Genomic DNA, 21,626 nt, shown 5'->3' on the forward strand with positions numbered 1-21,626 from the left:
GCCTGAGCAGAGTAAGAAGAAGAAGAAATAAGATTTTACTGGGCACAACTCTCTCTAAATTTCAAAGGCTGTTGGTTCCTTCAACCCCTCCTGTGATTTCTCATAATAACACTTACAACTCTTCCCTTAGGATATTAAGCACGTGTAAATATCTTTCAGCCCGATGTCTGCTGAAAAGCTCTCTCAAGACAAGAGTCAATTACCTTTGTAGCCCTTTGGACCCAAAGCTCCTGGAAGCCCTCTTTGCCCAGGCTCCCCCGGGGCCCCAGTCCTTCCACTCAGGATTATCACTGGGGAGAATGAAGGGGCTATATGCAGAAAGAAGGCAAGGAAAAGCCATGAGAAGGCTGATCTCCAGCTCATTACTGACTTATAAAATTAGTGATGCAACTGGCACCAGACAAAACTGCAGCTGTGGACATAACACAAGCAGATGGATCTTGGTACCACTCACTACAGTTCTCTGTCACATTTTTTTCTAGCTCCTCACACAGAAAAGCAAAAGTTCTCAGAGTGTGGACGCAATAGAGCTTCATTCCTCTACTCTGCCACTGCACTTTTTCACAGATTTACCAGCTGACCAAAGAACTCACCAAACCGTGGACAGGTAGCATAAAGAAGGGCAAATGACTTTCATTCAGTGGTTGCAGCTCGGGAAAGATACTAAAGGGCAAAAGGGTTAAGGAGACTTCCTGTCCCTCACTTCATGACTGCAGGATTGTTGTCTACATCTCTTTATGTGCTGAATAGAATGAAACTTAAGCTGATGGAAACGGCAGCAGAAAGCAATCAAACATAATTTAACACCACACTGTCTAAAAAGCCTTCCTCTCTGTGACAACAGAAAGAAGTAGTGCTGACCAGCACCGTCTGTTGCTGCATGGAAACAAACTGCAGCCATCAGCTAAACATAGCCACAGGAGCTTTACAGACTCTGCAGAAAAGTGAGACAGATTTGACTAGCAAACAGTTATTGATAAGAGAATATTTATTTCTTCTCCACAGAAAACCATTTTATCAGACCATGTTCACTGGGACCATCACCGAAGTGTCCCTTGTTCCGAAGGGTTAGCTTTCAAAAAAAAAAAACAGCTTATGGCAGAATGGTAAAACACAGTTTCATAAGCTGTAATACTCAAATTCTGAGTAAAACAAAACAATGCACAATTAATTTAATCAGGACACCCATACAAATAAACATGTAAAAACAAAATCCCATTTCCTTAGGTCTGGAAACTGTCTCTTCAGGCATCCTATCTGACTCCTGGTACCCAAACTGCTTGCTCACAAGACAGACATTTACTTCAGGTGTTCATAAGGTCATGGTCTGTTCTTTTCTAAGCAAACAGGAGACTAGCACAGACTTTCAAAGTCCTTTGTGTCATAAATTGTGTCTACACAACTTTGTGTTTCTGTCTCTTCAGGCTACTATGCTTAAACAATAATTAGGTCTATTGTCTTACTTTATAGGAGTGTCTATTGATATATATATATGTGACCTACAATCACAATGAGGTGTCAGTCAAGCATTAGCAATTCACAGATCCATAAACCTTGCTGGAAAAGAACTAAATATATAAATGATTATTGATCTTATTTCACTCTGAATCCAATACAAAAAAAAAAAAACATGTAAAAATTCTACATACATGGTGAACCAGGCAATCCTGGTGCTCCTGGCAGACCTGGTAAACCACCTCTGCCGGGAGGGCCTGGTATTCCAACTGTTGCTCTTCCTGGTTCTCCCACTTCACCCTTGACTCCTGGAATACCTGGAGACCCTCCAGGTCCCATTCCATCTAGACAACAATGAAACAATGAGCAGCTCTCCAGCAGCAAACACATACTTCAGTATTTTTAATGTTAAGATAATTACCATTGTACCCCAAACTGCAATCATGTTAGGACAGAACAATTCATAATTTTACACCAAGGAAAAAGTACTAATTGGAGGGACCAGCTGGCTCCCATTTATGCCCTCCTTTGGTCATCCAAAAAACTTCACAGCACTGCATTTAAGCCCCTATGATCAATGATACAATTAACTATGTAAGACTGAGGGAGGTTTATTTGCTGATTTTCTTGGTTGTTCCTAGTCTCTGGTTTATTACAGGCCAGAATTTCCCAGATGACATTCAAGTAAAACAAAAACTTTTGAATGAGATCTTGGATGGAACAAATAGGTTGCACCCCCAGTGGGTTTATCAAGCCAATCTGTTATTATAAATATAAAAATCATTACAAATTTCAAAAACATTCATTATCATTTAAAAGGTAGGAAAAGTTCTTCCAGTCAACACATTCAAAATGGAAAACAAACCACAGCCTCCTGTGTACACTGCCACACCAAATATTCACATGTGAAGACTTACCTGGGCTGTAATAATTGTGGTGCTAATTCTACTCCCATCCAAGTCAACACAATTGGCTTCCCTATGTGTCATCCCTGCCTTTTATTTCTCATACAGCAGCCTGCAAATCAGCCAACTGAAGGAGCAGGGAGTGGCTTGCTCCAACACTTTCACCATCTCCAGGCCACTACCTAGAAACTTCTCCACCAAACCTACCAAACAGCCTGCCAAGTGCACTGGGAGCAGTTGCTTTACCTCTCTCCAGGCCTGGAAACCCTGGAGCCCCTGGAAGGCCAGGTAAACCAATGATCCCTTCGTCTCCTGGAGGACCAGGTATTCCCACGTTTCCAGGGTCACCTGGGGCACCTATTACAGAAAGAGGAAAACAAGGAAGAAAATCTCATCAGAATTTCTGCTGAAATACTGTTCAGTCAATTACTGTAGTGGCCACTGATCTCACAGATAGCAAAGGCTACCAAGCTGTGAGCAAGAAGTCTGTTAGTCAAAGTTAATAATATTGGGAAAAATTCCTCCTGAGCTGTCACAGAGGTTGTTTCAAACTTGCCTACATGTGAAGGAAAAAGGAGACCATGCAATTTGTCCCCTTACCTTCATGGCTTCAGGGATAGTTCCCATGCAGACCTCAGTCAGCTGTGGCATTAATTAAGCTAATTTTTCTCAACAATATTCTTACCACATTGGACAACAGATAACTGCAGAATGACATTTAGAGCACCCTTTACCATGCAGCACCAGGAAGCCATTTTTCCTTGGTATACTGAAAGCAGATTGAAGTGTATCTACAGAGCAGACACAGCACTTGCCCATGCTTGTGCACACTCTCTCCCAGGCAAGACATTTCATTCTGCCTTGAAACACATCATTCTGCAATGTGGGGATGAATGGCTTTCTTTAAATTCTGAAGTTATAAACAAAGAACTAAATATATGTGTAGCCAAATACAGAAATACAGAAAAAAATAACAAGGGAAAGATTAGACCAAATATACAGTGTGGGAAAGTGGTAAAATATAGTAAGAAAGAAAGCTGGATCAGAAAGTGCTTTAGATGAGTTCCAAAACAAAATGGAAATGTGTACCTGAAATGACTACACCTTCCCTGTCAATAATGACAGGCGGACCTGGGGGACCAATGTCACCTAATTCACCCTGTAAAGAAAACAGATTTGTACCACGTTCAGATGGGTGATGGAGAGGAGGCTGCTTGTCAGGAAGCAGACTGTATTTTGGTATGTGGCCATTCACTGAGCAACCATCATTTGTCTTGCTGAAGAATTCACTTTGTTCTGCTATTCATAATCATCTGCTATCCTGACTTACACTGTTCCTGTCTGATGAAACTGATGGCTGCTTCAAAGAAGATGGCTGCTACTATCCAGCTATCCTCTGAAGGTCTCCAATTACCTCAATAGGAAGCACACACACGTATATACAATGTGTACTGGAGACCAGTTATGTCAGCACACTGACCAATATCAGGTACATAATATCTGTTCACTTCGTGGTAGAAGCTGCTTTGACCTATCTCATTTTTAAAAGCTTTCATCACTGCAACTATCTATTGCCTTGGAATACAGAATACCAATAATAGAAGCTTACAGAAAAATGGATTCCTTTATAAAATCATCCAGGTAGAACAAGCAAGTTGTGACAAACTGCAGTGCCATTCCCTCCTCTCACTGACATGCTCAAAGAGTATCAGATCCTCTTTAAAATCACAAGCACAAAATTTTACTGTCATCCAAATTACCATCATATTTATCATATAAACACCATGCAGTGAGCCAAGGGAGTGCACACTTTGTTGCTTCTTCCAGTAATACTTCTCTGTACAGAAACATCTAATACTACTTCCATGTACTGTACCTGCACAAAAAAAAAATCTCTTAAGCATTTGCATTTTACAAATCTGCAATCTTGGTGGCAGATCTGTGTTTTCACAGCAAGCTACTACCCAATCATTTTCCACTCAGTTTCCAGCTGTCTGACTGCCCAAATTATAAGATACCCACAAAATGTCTGCTATTCATCACCTATATCTAATACAAGAAATTGAACACATTCTCAGGCTTGTCCATACTCATAAATCTGTGATCCCAGACTTCAGATAGCCTTGGCAACTATCTTAACATTGACTTACTTCCACCTAATCTTGCCTCAGCGTTTCAATAAATATGGTACTGCTGTAAGGATAAAGGAGACCAGAAATGCTGCACCTACAATTTTAAGTCATGAAGTTCAATGATTAAAACTGAAAAATTATTAAAATACCCAAGTATTCATGGCTCAGCAACCACTCATTTTTGTGCTTAACAATAAAGTGAACAAGGAACTGAAGCACACTGAAAATTACAGTGATATAGGGGCAAACAGGAGGTTTGATTGGAGCAATAATAGTTATTTATTCATGCAAATACCTTTAAAAATCCAAAATTTTAGTGAGATGTTACCTTCATGCCTTCAACTCCATCCAGTCCTGGATAGCCTGGAACACCCGGATGGCCCTGCAAAATCCCAAGGAACAATGATACACAGTGTGACAGTAAGTGGCATTATCTTTCAGCCAAAACATCTGCAGAGTGTGGACTCAAATCACAAACTAAATTCTCTGGGAGTCAGCCTGGCTGGGACACAGAGTCAGCCAGATTTCACCAAGAAAGAGCCAGGTGTTAGGTTCAAGCCCTTGTGGTTCAAGGCAAATTTAAGTGTTGTTCCCACAGTCCTTAGTATTGTTATGTTAAGTGGTCCAAGTTCTGTTCCCCTGTTGGTTACTCATTCCCCCTGTATGGTTATAGTTCCAGAAAGTTCTCCCCTCAAGTGTATGTACTGTCACTCCTCCCTTGTTTCTGGTCCTTGGAGTTTGTCCCCATACAGTGTTTGGTTTCTAGGCATCATCCCTGCTTTATCTTCCATTAAAGTTCTTTAGTTTTCAGCCAACTCAGTTGTTACTGCTCCTTTATTTTTGCCATTTAAACTCTCAATACCTTGAACACAAGAGTTTTGTAGCAGGCATCCTCACTGCAACAAAATTCTTTGTCCTACCACATATTTGAAGAAGAATTAAAGAGAAAACTGATGGCATCAATTTCTCAGCACTCACAAAATACCAGAACTCATTCAGGCCTCCTTATGCTGTGAAGATGGTGAGAACTCATGAGCAGGATGAAGGTGTGCAAATCAGGAGAACACCTACGAGTTCTCACAGAACTGTAGAAATGCTTGCAAAATGAAGAGTCTAAAACATTTTCCTTGTTTTCCACACATTTTGCCCCCACTGTTTTCCCCTTCTAAAAATGTATTAGCACCAAAACATATGAAGTAACACTGGGAGATGTAGGATCTACTGTTTTTTGTGGACTTTCTATTTGGCTTAACTATTTCAATAAGGCAGGTATCCTTATCCATCAGAAAACTTGAAGCCACAATATAAGGAAGTCAGTAGATCTCAAGGGCTTCTGTAACTCTTGAGTAAAAAAATAGAATAAATTTCACCTTTTTTCCTGGAATTCCTTCAGATCCATCCAGTCCCAAAAGGCCCTAGAACAGTAAAGACATTAACTTTTAAAGGCTCCATCTCAGCTTGATCAGGCTTCAAATATCTCAGCATCAAATAATTAAAAATTAAAATTTTCAAAGGAGAAGCTACCACTGCTTTTCTTATCTCACAATTATTAATAATCACAATATAAAGAATTTAACAAAATGATTGATAAAAGCAGGTTTATCTTATTTAACCATTGCTTTTCTAATTGGCAGTTCAAGTTAAGGAAGTCATGGTGTCTCAACTTACTATGAACTTAGGTGTTACTGTGTAATCACAAATAAATCTTAGTGTGTTCAAGACTTTCTATCAGACAATTTATTCTGCACATACAGAACAGAATGTCTTCGTCTTCCTGTTGCATATGAGCACATCACTGCAGGGAATGTGTCTGCTGATGAAAGGCCTACTTCATGTGTTTGAGAACAGGTATTTAAAGACTTTGTGAATTTACTTACCCTTCCACCTGGTAAGCCAGGCACACCTTTTTCTCCTTTTTCTCCAACACCTCCAAAGCCCTGAGGAGGAATGTCAACATTAAATCTCTGTGATCTGTTTGGAATTGAACAGCACATCCCTAAGTAAAGGGAACACAAACTCATTTATTAATACAAATAGTACAATAGCAACACAAAGGGAATTGACTGTTTCTGCTGGGGCTACTTTGTACTAGGAAGAAGAGCTTCTATCAATCAGACCTGGCAGCATGTGCAGTACAGCACCTGCTTTACTCCCCAAGACTTCCATCCATTTAAACCATGGCATATATTTCAGTACTAACTGTAAGTGCCCCCATGTTATAGGCAGCAAAGACTTGCCAATGCTACTCTGTATTCTATTCTACATTGAGAAATTATTCCAAGTCTCATTTCTTAACAGCAGCAGCTCAAGGGAATGCTCAGAGCATGCTTTTCCCTTCCAAAGGCCAAGAATGACACAAAACTAGCATTTTCACTCTCTACATTTGGAAATCTCAGCAAGAAGTATCAAATTCAGAGATAGAACACCAGGATTTAATTTCAGCAAGAGTTACAGTAGTTGAGCAATTCCCAGAATTCAGTCTTAAAATATCTTGTGGCTAAGTTGGTACATATGTTCAGTTTCAGATGCTTCAGTGGGTCTCTTGTGATGCATAAAGCTAAGTATGCTCATAATGGAACATGTCCAGAAAGGCTAATAACAAACTGTGCTTCATGAACAGGTTTTTCTTTCACGTATTTCTCCTAAGAACATCTGTACACAGAAGAGACTGGCAAACAATTTATCTTATTAGTCAAAATTAGAATTAGCTCCCAAAAGTATTTATTCCCTAAATTTATTGGAACAACCTCTGTTTAGAAAAAGTTTTAAGCTGGGAAATACCTCTCTGGATTTCAGGAGTAAATTGTTTTTCTTAATTCATATAGAGAAGATGGAGCACCATGCTGAGTTGATGAGCACTAATGTTAAACAGCCCATTTTAACTGGGTGTATACATGGATAGAAACAAACATCTGCATGTGCTTTGCAGCTTTAAAATAAAATAACAAAATATATGCTTAGATATAATAAAAGGGGGGAAATTAGGATTTTTTAAAAATGTCTACGGGACAAGGAACACTGCCACCAGGTGGCCATGCCACAGGTAGAGCTCTAAGCAGGTCTCCACAAACAGCAGGCTGCAAGTACTGCAGTCTGGGCAGCTTTGTAAGTCTGTAGCAGGACAGCGTTATATTCTTTGTATCTACAGAACAAAAATCTATCAGATTACAGTCACACACTTCAAAAATTCTTGTGAACATTTTCATCAGATTCTCAAAGTTCTTTGGTGCCTAGGAACCCCTGCAGAGGCGTTGTGAGCTATTCAGAGGTTGCTGAACCATCTAACCCCAATTAGGCACATGTTACAAACACTCCTCTGTCCTTACCGGGATGCCGGGCAATCCTTGGTCTCCAGGGAATCCTTGAGGACCTGGTTCACCCTGGCAAGGGGAAAGAGCCAAATGCAATAATCACTGTGCCTGTGAAAGCAAGACCTTCCTCTACCCACCTGCCATGCACCTGACACCTAAAATAAAGCTTTGTAATTTGCTTGTCAGCGAGTTCACTGGGTTTGTTCTCTGCACAGTGCTGGTGCATCCTCTGGCCACTTGCCACGGTTTCAAATGCCACTGCCTACAACTTCAAATGCTACTGCCTGGGAACTGCTGCTCTACTGTCCACAACTGCTACAAGTCAAACTAGAGGCATTTCATATCATCATCTAGAAGACTGCAACATGCACAGTGCTTCATGAAAGCAGCAAAATAACACATGAGGAAACAGCAAAATTTTCACAGCTTTACTTACAAACTCCAGGGTGAGCCCAAAGGAAGGGGGTTTGTTTGAGCTTCACCTCACACTAATGTAAATCAACCAAATGCAAAAATCTCTCTCATGACTTTACACAGGGGCTCAGACAAGGTCAGACTGGGTTCCCAAACCAACCTGTATAAGTCCCAGATTAATTCAGTATGCCTAAATTTCATGTGTCTAGAGAATCTTTAACTCAAGGACCACACAGCTTTTATAAAAACACTGATGACCTAAATACACATCTCAGTTATAACAATGCAAAGGTGAAAAAAGTCTGATTATTTCAGAGTAGTGTACACTAAGGCAACAGACCTGGAGCTTCCATTTATTTTCCTACATTGATTTTTTTGCTTCAGCTGACACAATTTCACAGGTCCAACAAAAATAGACTACAGTTAATTTATTTTTAGGATTAATGACAAAAACCTTTAAATAGCTTCCAGATTTCTTCTGAGAGGTCTGTATTCTCTAGTGGTCCACAATGCCCTGAGCTATGAATATCTTTATTCAACAACCATTTGACAGAATAAAGTGGTACAGAAAATTATTTTTATTTGGAAATAAAACAGCCCTCACTGTTCAGTAATTTCATTCATTTTGAATGAAAGCACATGGAGAGGAAGAGAGCATGTAAACTGTATTTACAGACCTTTTCTCCTTGCTTCCCCTTTGGAAATCCCATGAATTCCAGTATTCCAGTGGATGGTGGGGGACCTGGAGGCCCAGGCAGCCCTACATCACCCTGTAGAGACAAAAGACGAAGATATTAACATAGCAGACCATATTCTGATTTTCTATGGAAATGGGCTACAAATAAGAAGAAAAAACACTTCAGTTATATCTCATGGATATAAATCTGTATGCCTGTATGCTGGCATGGTACTTTGGTCATGGGAATCAAAAGATCAGATGGAAAAATCAGGATGAACAAAATGCATCTGTTTCCAAAGCCTTGTGGATATAAAACATGAAAAAAAAAAAAAGGCTCAGCCATTGAACCAACAGGGAAACATTTCAGAAAAAACTTTGGGGAGAAATATGAAAGAAAAGAAGACAAGGAACAATTTGAATTATGGAAAGAGAACCAATCAGCAGAATCAAGTCCCAGACTGAGAACTTGAAGAAGTCTTATTTTTGCCTGTATAAATTCTGACATAGACTGCAAGACACTCATTTAGGATAGTGAGACTATAAATTCATACCAGTTGACCCAAAGAATGTAATAAAAGCAGGAAGAATGAAGTCATTAGAATAACTCAATGCAAGAGGTGATGGTCCAAAGAAACTGAAAAGAGGATATTCAAAAGATGTCTGTTGACCTCAGGTCTTGATAACCATGAAATACTGCACTGACTTGAGATTTTCCTTTCTTCTTTGTCTTGGCTTGCAATGCAGGATGTAACCAAAAGTATATATTCTATCACCATCAGTTAAAACCAGGTGGGGCAGTGATCTTTACCTTTCCCACAACCCATCCTTCCTCTAGGAGGATATCAGCTGTTAATGGACCATTGAGTCCCACTGCATGACTGATAAAATTACATCATCCATTGTGAGATGCTCAACCCAGGGGGAGGAGCCAAACCTTTCCTACCCAGATAAAAACTGAGATTTGGAACACCAAGGCAGCCTTTTTTCCATTGGACTCCAGAGGAAAACCAGACCCTTCTACATCATCACTGGACCTCTGGAGGAAAACTGCACCCTTCTACAGGAGCACTGCTTCAACAGAACCACATCTGTCACTGCAGGAGGGCTGCAGCCACCATTTAATGGGACTGCTACCAACATCCTGATTGACTGATGGGGTGTCAGGTTGTATTCTGACTCAGTGTTTTGGTTTTTTATATTTCTGTATTTCTATTTTAATTTTCCTAGTAAAGAGCTGTTATTCCCATTCCTGTAGCTTTGCCTGGGAGTTTATTAATTTCAAAATTACAATAATTTGAAGGGAGGGGGTTTACATTTTCCATTTCAAGAGAGGCTCCTGCCTTCCTGAGCAGACACCTGTCTTTCAAACCAAGACATTCCTCTTCACTCAAAAAAGGTTCCCATACTTTTTAGTGCACCAACAAATAATGAAGATTCTTTAGTATTTAAACTGCCAATCAGCCCAAGAAAACAAAAGAAAAAGGAAAATAAAATGCTGGAATCTAGCCACTTCCTAGAGGATCAAGCTATGATGGAACTCTGGAAAATTATTTCATGTTCTTTCCATATTAAAACAAGTTTCACTTACCTTTTCTCCTTTCTCTCCTTGAAAGCCTAATCCCATGTTACCCTAGGAGAGAAAAAATCATTCATGGATGAATGAATATAAAACAACAGCAACAACACTACCTTTGTCATCTATACCCTCACCACTGTTAAATCTCCCAAAATTAAAAAGAAAACAGGAAAGATAGCTACTTACTTTTGGACCTGGTGGCCCAGGGGGACCCACTGGACCCTAAATGTAAACAAGATCAAGATTTTATTCCTTTTGACTTAATTCAGATGCAAACAATTGGAGCAATGCTGGGAACTGCAGTGCCTTTCTTGCCTTCAAAGCAAAAGCAAGACACATGCTCTCAAGTCTTCACATCTCTAATAGCACAGATCTTCAGCAACACCATTAATTAAGAGAAAACTTCAGTTTAAACCAAACAAAAATGTAATTTGGTTTTACCTTTGCCCAATAGAATTACTCTTGCAGGATCTTGAAAAAGCAACTCTAACACAGCTCATGACAACAAAGGCTCCAGACATTAGAGACTAACCTATTCCCCCAAGCCCCGAGATGAGAAAGTGCTCAGAACAGCATCACAAGGGGTTTGCAGAGAGCACTGCAGAGCTCTGCTGAAGCCCTCGGTCATGTTTGCTGCTCTGGATTCTCCAGAGAGGAATCTTTGCTCTTGTGATCAGATTAAATTACCCACCCTATGCTAGAAGTCAGCTGTGCTCAGTCTTTTCAGATGCACAGGCTCTGTTGCTCATTGTCATGGCACAAACACAAGGGAAAGGGAAGAGAAAACTGCCAACAGTTTGAATTGTTCTATCAACAAGTGCAACAGCACAACAGCAGAGGTCTCGTACCTGCAAACCTGGTAATCCTATAGGGCCTGTAGGACCTATTGGACCTGGAAAACCTTTTGGGCCCTGTAGAAAGAACAGAGGACAAATAGAGAACGTGGAGCATTTACCCCATCAAACCCTACCAAAAGTGAGTCTCAGGAAACCGTAAGTAATATCCCTTAGCTAAGTATGCCAATTTAAATATAAAAGTGATTTATTTCATATGATTAGATGTACTTTTAAAATCAAAATCACAGAGTTTAATGGTAGAGGGAGTTTGATTTGAAAAAGGAATAATGACATAGGTAATAGGAAAAATTGGACTTCCTCTACCATAATGTGGATCCACTCATACCCTTACAAATCTAGAACTGCTACTGGTATCACACATGTAAATACACCTCCCACTAATTTGAAAAGAGTCCTTGAGAACCAATACCTAAAAATGTACCTTCTTAATATTGTTTAAAATCATTATGCTCCAAATTAAATAACTTACAGGAACTCCATCCAATCCAGGAAGACCATTTTCACCCTAAAAATCATAAATGCATATATAAAAATTACACAACATTATTGCAACAAACTATAAGGAACATCAAGCTTTGTATAAATAGATATATTTGCTGTTGCTTAATATTAGATCAAGTGTAAATGGGAAAATATCTTGAAATCTGTGCTTTCATATTTGAATTGGGTAATGGAGACCTCTAGAGAAATTAGTGCCATTTTATCTATGGGTAACAGGAGAAAATAAAGTGGCATCAAAAATAATAATTACTAAACCACTGAAAATACACTATATAAACTCTTACTATATGACTGCTACAAAATATGCAAAAGCATATCATCATAATATGAAATTATCTTAATTTACCATAAATTCAGAAGTAAATTAATAAAAACCTATTATAATTTTATAAATTTATGAGGGTATATAATGTGGATAGAATGTTAGAAGAGTTCCTAATTTTAACCAGCAAAGTCAGTGTGAGAGGCCTTGTATCACAGAGTAAAGTTTTTAATATTTTCAATATTTAGTGAAGCATGTATGTAAACTGAGAATGTGACTGATAAATTTCTAGTACCTTCCAGTACAAGAAACAATGAGAGGAAGCTGGAATCTCACAGTAGAAGTCATAACATGCACTGAACAGTAACAGGATGAGCTATGTCCCAGCATCCCAGTATGGGATGAACAAGACCTCTTCAAAGACCAAGCAATTCCAGGTTCTGAGAGCATTCTGTGGTGTCATTAATGAAGTTATTACTAGGCCATTTCCACAGCTCTGCACTCAGACACCCAGGACTGATACCACAAGCAATCAAACCTGCAGTATCAGCCCTGCAACCTGTGGGACATCAAAGAGTTTTTTGTACTGCATTTTCTCCTGTGTGATGACAAGTCTTACCTTCATTCCTTTAAGACTGCCTTGAGCAAAAACAGGTTCTCCTTTAAGGCCTTTTGGGCCAGGACGACCCTGATTTAAAAAAAAAATAAAAAAAGTAAAAAAAATAAATTCCTTGAAAAAGTACTGCTTTTGTTTTGAAAGACTATCTGATTACCATAATGAACAAGGCAAACTCCTGGCTCCCACTTTTTAACTGTGACAGTACCACTGCTGCTCCATTAGAGAAGCTGTGCTATTAGGAGAAGCAAAGACTTCTGGCAGCTTTACAAAAACAGGGTTCGACAAACATTTTCTCTGGTATTTTCCTGTTTATACTAGATTTCCCTTTCATTTTAGGCCTTTCACAACCAAATTGAACCTGTTGGACATGGTATAACTCCCCTGTTCATATACACATCAATGCCTTTTAGAGGGACCTTGGCAGGCTTGAGGGATGGGCCCATGTAAACCTCATCAAGCATCAGATCCTGCAACTGAGTTGGGGCAATCCCAACCACAGATTTAGTCTGGGCAATGACTGGATTTAAAGCAGCCCCAGAGAACGACTTGGAGGTACCTGTAGATGCAAAATTGTCAGTGTGAGTTCACAGCCAAGACAGCCACCCATATCCAGGGCTGTATCCAAAGTAGCGATGGCAGCAGGTGAAGGAGGGGATTTTATCCACAGGATCTACATTTTATCCTCAGAGTGGATAAGAAAATTGAGCTCTAACAATTCTAATAAACTCAGGATTCTTTAGGTTCTTCCTAAGTACTTGGCAGTTACTTCTCCAACATTGCCACAAAAAGCAAATCCTGGTTTAGTGACTACAGAACACCATATTTGAGTTGCGACATACAGGCAATCCAGGTAGGCCAGGAAACCCATCTGGTCCAGAAATGCCACGGCTCCCAGTGGTACCATTGCAGCCATCCAGGCCAGGAAGGCCTCTAGGTCCAGACTGCCCAGGGTGACCCTGTGTAAAGGAAAAGAGAGAGAATGACCAACAGGATCCATTATTTTATTAGTAATACTGTTGTCCTCAGAAAACTGATATCTTCCTTCCAAAGGGCAACACAAAAAGAATTGCACAACTCCCATCCAAGTTCAATGTATGGCAGAGTGCAACAGAACAAGCTTCTTTAGCCAGCTTTGTTTATCCTCCCTAAAGGTTAAGTCCTCAAACATTGTCTGCATTCATCCAATTACCTTTTTCTCCAAGGAATAGTTTTCTGAAGTTCATAACTTGTGCATGAGTAGGTCCCAAAAGGGCAGTACTCATCCTACAGCAGTGTGAACCATATGGAATGTAACAGTGTCAAACAGCACGCAAGGGTGCACCTGACACCAGGAATGGAAGTTGCTCATGTGAAAGAAAGGGCAGAGGCAGACTCAAAAATACTGAGCATTCATAATTCCAATCTGCTTGGAGTTTCAGTGACTTCTCTTCCTCTCCAGTGTGGATTATTTCTTTTAATAGATCAACAGATGTTAAAGCTCCAGTATCAGGCTGTTCAAGCAGAACAGCTTTATTTGTTATATTAAACATAAGACCTTAGGCAAAGCAACTTGGAGAAAGATCCAATTAAACTAACAACATTTTTTAAAAACCATTTGCAATGGCCAATTATTAATCAAGCAGAGCAAAATACAATTGCACCTAATTCTGATTTCACAGAATTTCTGATTTTCATTTTTTGCCCTGGTATAGCTCTGCTAATTTGGCTGGAGTTTACTCAGCATGGTACTCGTGCAAAGGAGATCAAAGTTTGGGACTTCAAGTAATTTTACTTCAGTGCCATATGAGTATTTGAGTCAGTCACAATGCCCAAGTGTCAGGCAGCTCCATATTCTATACTGCTTTTCCTATAAATATGTCCTGTGGCACTCAACAACATTGTTTTAAGGTAAGAAGAAAAATTAAACTTATGGAGATAGTATTGGTAACTTGACAGTTCTCTCCCTAATCTGTACACGGTGATCTTAACTCATCCCAAAAGTACTTTTGTTTGATCCCAGCAAGTTATGACTCACATTAGGAAAGAAAAATATGGATAAAATTGAGATAAAGCAGAACGTTAACAATCCTTCATGCCTGACACTTAAAATAAACACATTTGCAACACTAAAGGTCTTCCCAGTCCAAGCCAATAGCATATACTGTGATGAAACTCAATGAGAACTTAGCAGTAATGTAAAGCCTTTTATCTAAGGATCTTTAAATACCTTGAAAAAACGTGGGAATGCAATAATCTTAATTTTATAGATGGGAAGCTTGGGACACACAGTAGCAGAGTGATATTCTCAAGGATGCAGAACAATTTAGGCCATAATTATGCAAATATTCTAGCTAATCTCAGCTGCTGCCAGGAAGGCTGTTCCACACAGCCTGTTGCTTACTCACACATACCTCCTCCCTGTGCTGGCAGAGCAGGAAACAAGCACAGCAGAGAAATAACTGTTCTGTTACTTAATGGGGTTAATTTTCACTCAGATGAAGTCCTTGGTACAGCTCATTTGGCAACTTCGTTGAGATTTGTGCCAACAAAATTGAGAGAGATCTGATCTGCTTTCTGTTAGTCAACAAGGTACAAACTGAATCAATGTCAAGTGTGTCTCAACTGCACGATTAAGGCAGCTCACCCAGATAACTATACATTTGAGATTTAACAAGGAATGAAATGAAGTCATCCTAAAGCACTGCCATCACTTAACTGCATTAACAGTACCAGTTGCTCTGCTGATTAGTCTGCTTGTCAAAATAACCACATGTGGTGTGCAAGCAGGGACTTGCCAGGCCCTGGTAAAGCAACTGGAGTAGGCTGAAGCAGCAATTTATTGCTACTTACATTTTTCTCTTAGAAATTGCTTAATTAATTTGATCCACACAGGATGTCATAGCCAAGAGCATAAAGTCTCTGACAGGACAGGCACTGACTGCAGAGTCAGAGGCCAGAGTTGTCAGTATCTACCAGGTTTTTCACTTTGTTTACAGTATTAACAAAACCAGGAGCTATGTGGGACAAGTGCACACGTATCTGGTTACAGCACAAGGTAACCAGCTGCAAGGTTTAGTGAAGCTGAAAGGGCCAACATCTGCCCCTCAGTGTGAGACAACAGGGAGCCAAGCTGCTCCAGCTTTCGTGCTGGCCGAGAGCCAGCCTGTGGCACGCAGCTGCCGGGTGAGCCGTGTCCTGGGAAACACTTTGGGTGAGATCTCATGACATTCAGACCAGGACAGCCTGTAAGAGGCCCAAAGGACTTTGGTATCCTCTCAAAATGCGAGTAGGGCTCACAGAGAGAGGACATAAAATATGCTGATCACAGTGATTTCGTATGTGTGCTAAATAAATCTGTGCCCCTGTCACTTAATCCATGTCTGTTGTTCTGTGCCAAAGCATGACACAGACTGACACACAAGCACATACACACATTCTGTGTCTTTTGCTTTAGGAAAACAATCCACAGGATTTCCTACTTTATAGCTAATCTGCAATCAGAGTTCATAATATTTTGTTTTAAGATCCTTATCTGAGGAAATATTGAACACCCACAGCTGACTTTCTTGAGAGTTGTTAAGTCCTGCCTTAAAAGAACCTTTTTCCAAGGGATTTAAAATACTGATTTAAAGAGCTGTTTTGATCTGGAAATATGGTGGTTTATAGTTTAATTGCTCTCACCTCCTCTAATTTGTTTTGGCAGATGTGCCAATTGAACACAAGCATCTCGATTAACTAAGAAAGAAGACTTTCACAGACTTTACTTACGTGTGTCAGGGTGATTAGTTTACAGATCTGAGTTAAAACACAGGCTGGAGAGATGCTTGTGCTCTCTGTACTCACAAAAAACAGGCATTTGGCGTGAGACAGAGAAGGAAACTTGAACTGGTTATCTGGGCCTCTTTTACCTGACTCTCGCTTGTACACTGACACCATGATCCCAAGGGGCCTCTTTTCTAAATCAAACAGTGAAAAGGCAATCCCAACAGGAGATCTCCACTAATAATTAAAAACAGAGGAACAAATGCAATTAAGGATAAATACAAAACTAATTGAATAAACAGTTTAATGGCCTGCTAAGGCAAGTGGCCTTTCTACAGCCATGAGCAAGTGCTTGCATTTACTCTAGGAAGGTCACAAAACTGCCTCTTCATATAGCTCTGGCTTTCACAGCACAGACAAGGGCTCACTTAACATAAAAATATTTCCTTCTAAGACTCCTTGGAAAGTTCATGAAAAGCTATATACATCTCCCAGCTTCAGCCTTTGCCAGAGGTGTCCTTGAATCTTGTCCTATAGGAAAAAATAAACTTCCCAAGTAGAGCTAAGGATGTGAGGGCTTCTCTTATAGCATGACATGAAAGTCTAGCAATAAACACATGTAGCTGCTGTATTTACTAGGTTAAAGGGATTAGTCAGGCCAGCTGCAACAACACGATTTACTTGCCACCAGCATTCCCCAATTCTGTGGAATACCACTTCCCTTTACGATCAACAGTGGGATTACCCTCTGAATTATGGCCTTGCCCATCGCCATAACTAAACTACACCTGCCCGCACTAACAAATCTGCATATTACAAAGAATCTCTATTCACTGGATGTGCAGATACAGCAATATATTTTTACTTCTCCCATCTTTCTCACACACATGTGCTCTCTCCTCTGTTCCGCATTTCACACATCCATATAAAGTGCCTATGTATACACTTCACAAAAAAATATCAGTTGCTCCCTACACTGAAACATAATGACAAAAGTAAAAATATTTACTCAAGCAGTGGCAATTGCTATTTTCACCCTACAATGGAAGCATTTATCTCAGTGGCTATAATGTAAACGGTATGAACAAAATTCCATTTCTCCTTTTTCTGCCCTGCAGTTATGGCACAGAAGACCCACAGTGCTGAGACCCACTTTGCTATTCATGACTAGCAAAATCTGCTTCTTTCCCATTCACCCACCTGCAGAATGTTGCCAAGCAGAGTAGATCTGCATATGCTGGAGGCTTTGAATCCCCTCATCTACCTCCCCTGCTCTCTCGCTGGAATGCTTGTTACTGCCAAATACCCAGCAATGGCTGTTGCTATATCTCTGCCTCCCCTCATTGCTGGGAATCCCCTTTCTCCAGAGCATCATCTGAAAAAACACCCTGAGAACAGCATGTTCCCACAGTGTGTTCAATTAAATTAAGCATTATGGGAACAGCTTGTGCTCTTCAGACCTGGACAGTTGGCTGGCGGTAAAAGGAAAAAAAAATAGCAGCAAGGGAGTAGAGCAAGAGAGAAAACAGGCAAGGATGAGCAGAGGAGGACTAAAGGACAAGGGCCAGGAAGGAACTGGAATCAAACAAGCTCATTTACAAGGCCAAATGTGCATTTTCAGCCAATCTATTACAATTCAGTTTTTGATATGAAGTAACAAAACAGCTCAATTGTTGGAGCTCCTGATCATCTGAGAAGGCAGGAAAGATGAGAAAGAGTATGAGCATAGCCTGAAGGGAAAATGACACACAGGATGGAAAAATGTCATCAAGAAAATAAAAATTATTCTAATATCAGAAGGCAAAAGCAGGGTGAGCCAAACTGTGTAGAAAGAACAAGGAAGTTTGGGGCAACTTCTAAAGCTGATCCAGCTAAAGTTCTCCTGAGATACAGCAAGACACCTCTGCAAAAATCACTGGAGAAACCAAGCAAAAGAAAGCTGGCCAAAACACTATAGGCACATATTTTTTTTGTAAACTGTCTCTAGAATGTAAAGTTCTAAAGAATGAAAGAAACAAGAAGTTCCTGATGGTCAGGGAAAGTGATTACCCACATGTCACCTGATTTAAACCAGGACTAGAACCTAGAAAAGAATTAAGGGTTATCTGGAGGGCCTCAGGTCTCATCACTGTTTTCATTCATGTCATAGCAAAAGATGATTGAGAGAGACCTGGTTACAGCTATCACATCAAAGAAGGCTACTACAAAGTAAAAGTGAACAATCTTCTCTCTGTGTCCCTGATCAGTAACATGAGAACTAAGAGCTTTAAACTGCAGAAAGACTGAAGTTAGTCATTAGCAAAGCTTTTCTAATAGAGAAGTTAGTCTCCATCATCACAAGGTTTTAAGAACTGGCTAGGAAACACGTGCTAAAAGTGGCCTGAAGCACAGCTCATCATGCCTGTTTGACTCCCTGAGGTCCCTTTCAATTCTGCAAGTCCATAATTTTATGATACTGTGTTTTTTAGGCAGTGCTGAGGGTACATGGTGTTGAAAGAAGAGCTACTCAGTCACATAAATGATCCTCATGTAACTCAGGCTCACTTTCTCATATGTTTCAACTTCCTACTGTCTTACAAAACAGCATGGAATAGCCAGGTAGATTAACAAACAGGGCTATTTTCCTCCAGATAGACGCAAGCAATTGCAAGGTGCACTTTGCCTGTGCTAGGACAATCTAATCATGTTCAGGTGCTTTTAGCTGTGATTACCATTCTGGTGATTTATATTTACATATGCAAACTTACTGGGATCCCGTTGATCCCCTGAAATCCTGGAACTCCCATTGGACCCTGGAAAAAAGAGTACACATTATATTTCACTTCATTGGTCTGTGTATTTCAGTTACCTGTGAGATATTTTTCACTCTAACATTCAGTCTTGGACTTCTGCTTTCAAAACCAAAAGGAGCAAACTATCTCATGCAGATTCTCTCTGACCACAGGGGTCAGTGAATACAAGAACTGAACATCTGAACTTGACTGGATGCCAAATGAGTGTTTCAGGAATGTTTTAATCAGGCAATTTAAAGTAAAATATAATCTCCTACTGCACATCTGGGAAAAACAAGATGCCAGGAAAATAAACAATCTGCTTTAAATTTAACCCTTGGCTTTCCAAGAGTTGCAACAAAATTTACATATTTTTCTGTCTATACTAGGATAAGACCCCCAGAGATATGCAGACCACTGCATTAACTTCAGACTGCCAGAGCTGCAAGTAACTATCACACCTTGTTGCTGTGCTGTGAATAGTAGTAAAACAGACTGTGCAAGCAGAATACCCAGCCTAAACTGTTCTTGCTTTGGAAAGGTAAAATATATTTCTCCCACAAGGGATGAAGAGAGAGAGAATCTTATGGCACATTGATATTGCATATGTACCATTTCAGGGGATATAAATGGTTCTACGGTAAATTCTTCAGTGCAAAGAAATTGTTTCCAATCTTGCACATTGCATTCATTGACACCTACACCTTATGGGATACTCCATTTATTATGGCATAGTTTATTGCATTCTTTTTGTCAGAAATGACTTTGCACCTGCAAAACTGAACTGCAAATTTTGTTTAGTACCCATTCTTTTTGCTTTCTGGACGCCAGCTCAGGATCTCCTACACAGGAACCAGCCCCATGTCTCCCTGAAAAGAGTGTGAATAATAGCCATCTACCCCTGCACATGTGAAGTGACTACTTGAAACAGCAATACTCATTTGGCTGTAGTTCACCTACCAGGATGGCTATACTGTTCAGTAGCTTTAGCGTCTGCATTCTCATTAAAAAATAAATGCAAACAATTCTCCAAAGATATTCTTGAAATGCCATTACATTTTTATCCCTGGATATATAGCCCAAGATTATTTTTATTCACTCAAGAATATATACAAGACCATAGAGCTATTGAGGGTACAGAAAAGTCCCTATTGAGCCTACCTTGTCACCTTTCTGTCCAGCTGGTCCAGGAGGGCCCACTGCTCCTCTCTCACCTTTTGCTCCAGGCAATCCTTCTGGGCCGGTAAATCCAGGTGCTCCTATTGGTCCTTGAAGTCCAATCAGCCCTGGGCGACCCTAATATACATTAAAAACAAGTCAATGCATCATGTCCACAAACTCCTTTGCAATTACTCTTTCCAACTCAACTTTTAATGCAATTTGATACCTCTCTGGGTAGTTAGGACATCCTAAAGTTTTCCCTGTCCATTCTCAGAGAAAGACTGCCCAAAATTGCATACAGGACTCAAAATGGGGCCACACACCAGCACAGAGTAGAGAAGGGCAATCACCTCCCTGAACTGTCTGGTGATGATGTGCTGAATCATTAAGGTTGGAAAATTCCTCCAAGACCAAGTCCATCCTTTGACTGAAAACCACCATGCGCACTAACCCATATTACCAAGTGCCACATCTGTTCATTTTTTAATAATTCCAGGCATGGTGACCCCAGTATGTTCCAGTTCTTAACCACTCTTGCAGTGAAGAAATTTTTTTCTAATATCCAACCTGAGTCTCCCCTGGCCCCACCTGAGGCCATTTCTCCTTGTACGATTGCTTTTTGCCCAGAAGAGGCTGATCCCTACCTCACCACAACCTCCTTTCAGAAAGAGATAAGGTCCCCTCTTTATAATTCCCCCTCCTTTTAATTCTCATGTCCATGGAAGTGTGTTTCCCTCCTACTTCCCCAACGCAGTAAAACAGCAGAAGGAATGCAGCTCCCTGCTGCAAGTGTTTTAGTAATCTCAGCTGGAGACACACAAAGCCCTGACTCATGGCTTGGCAGGTAAAAGACTTTATTGTTAGTTTTAAAATGCATTGTTACATGTTTAAAATCAAGCAAAGTGAAACAAACTGTACATGATTTTAGAAATTATTTTTCCACGATCATTTTTAGTACCTGTTTAGGCTAAAATATTTTTTCCTGTATTCTACGTCTTCACTGCTGGAGCAGTTTTCTTTTAACTGCAACAATTCTCCCGTATCACTCTTTCTGTTGTGATTGTTTCATCCTGGCCTTTTAACTGAGGTCAAGTGCATGTTTGATATTTCATATCTTTTCTGTCTAGACACTGCCCATAGTGTTCACTGCCAGAGGCAGATTCACATCTGAAAAGGCTTTTATGTTGATTATTTTTAGCTTTCTTCACTCTGGGCTAATTATCAATGGAATCCCTTATATTG

At 40.0% G+C, this 21,626-nt stretch overlaps 1 protein-coding gene across 1 annotated transcript in view; it reads right to left on the minus strand.

The window, feature by feature from the left end:
- COL4A6 (collagen type IV alpha 6 chain) overlaps window positions 1-19,238 on the minus strand; it is a 40,399-nt gene extending 21,161 nt beyond the window's left edge. Inside the window, exons 1-16 of the mRNA XM_062502604.1 lie at window positions 19,200-19,238; window positions 13,551-13,667; window positions 12,712-12,780; window positions 11,799-11,834; window positions 11,321-11,383; window positions 10,659-10,694; window positions 10,485-10,526; window positions 8,895-8,987; window positions 7,819-7,872; window positions 6,370-6,429; window positions 5,863-5,907; window positions 4,821-4,874; window positions 3,450-3,519; window positions 2,607-2,717; window positions 1,650-1,799; window positions 204-308 (exon numbers count right to left, since the gene is read on the minus strand). Of these exons, the coding sequence (XP_062358588.1) occupies window positions 204-308; window positions 1,650-1,799; window positions 2,607-2,717; window positions 3,450-3,519; window positions 4,821-4,874; window positions 5,863-5,907; window positions 6,370-6,429; window positions 7,819-7,872; window positions 8,895-8,987; window positions 10,485-10,526; window positions 10,659-10,694; window positions 11,321-11,383; window positions 11,799-11,834; window positions 12,712-12,780; window positions 13,551-13,667; window positions 19,200-19,238 (1,144 nt within the window). The remainder of the gene's footprint in view (window positions 1-203; window positions 309-1,649; window positions 1,800-2,606; window positions 2,718-3,449; window positions 3,520-4,820; window positions 4,875-5,862; window positions 5,908-6,369; window positions 6,430-7,818; window positions 7,873-8,894; window positions 8,988-10,484; window positions 10,527-10,658; window positions 10,695-11,320; window positions 11,384-11,798; window positions 11,835-12,711; window positions 12,781-13,550; window positions 13,668-19,199) is intronic.
- Between the last annotated feature and the right edge of the window lie 2,388 nt (window positions 19,239-21,626).

This window comes from Cinclus cinclus, chromosome 15, assembly GCF_963662255.1.
Source record: "Cinclus cinclus chromosome 15, bCinCin1.1, whole genome shotgun sequence".
Taxonomy (NCBI): Eukaryota; Metazoa; Chordata; class Aves; order Passeriformes; family Cinclidae; genus Cinclus; species Cinclus cinclus.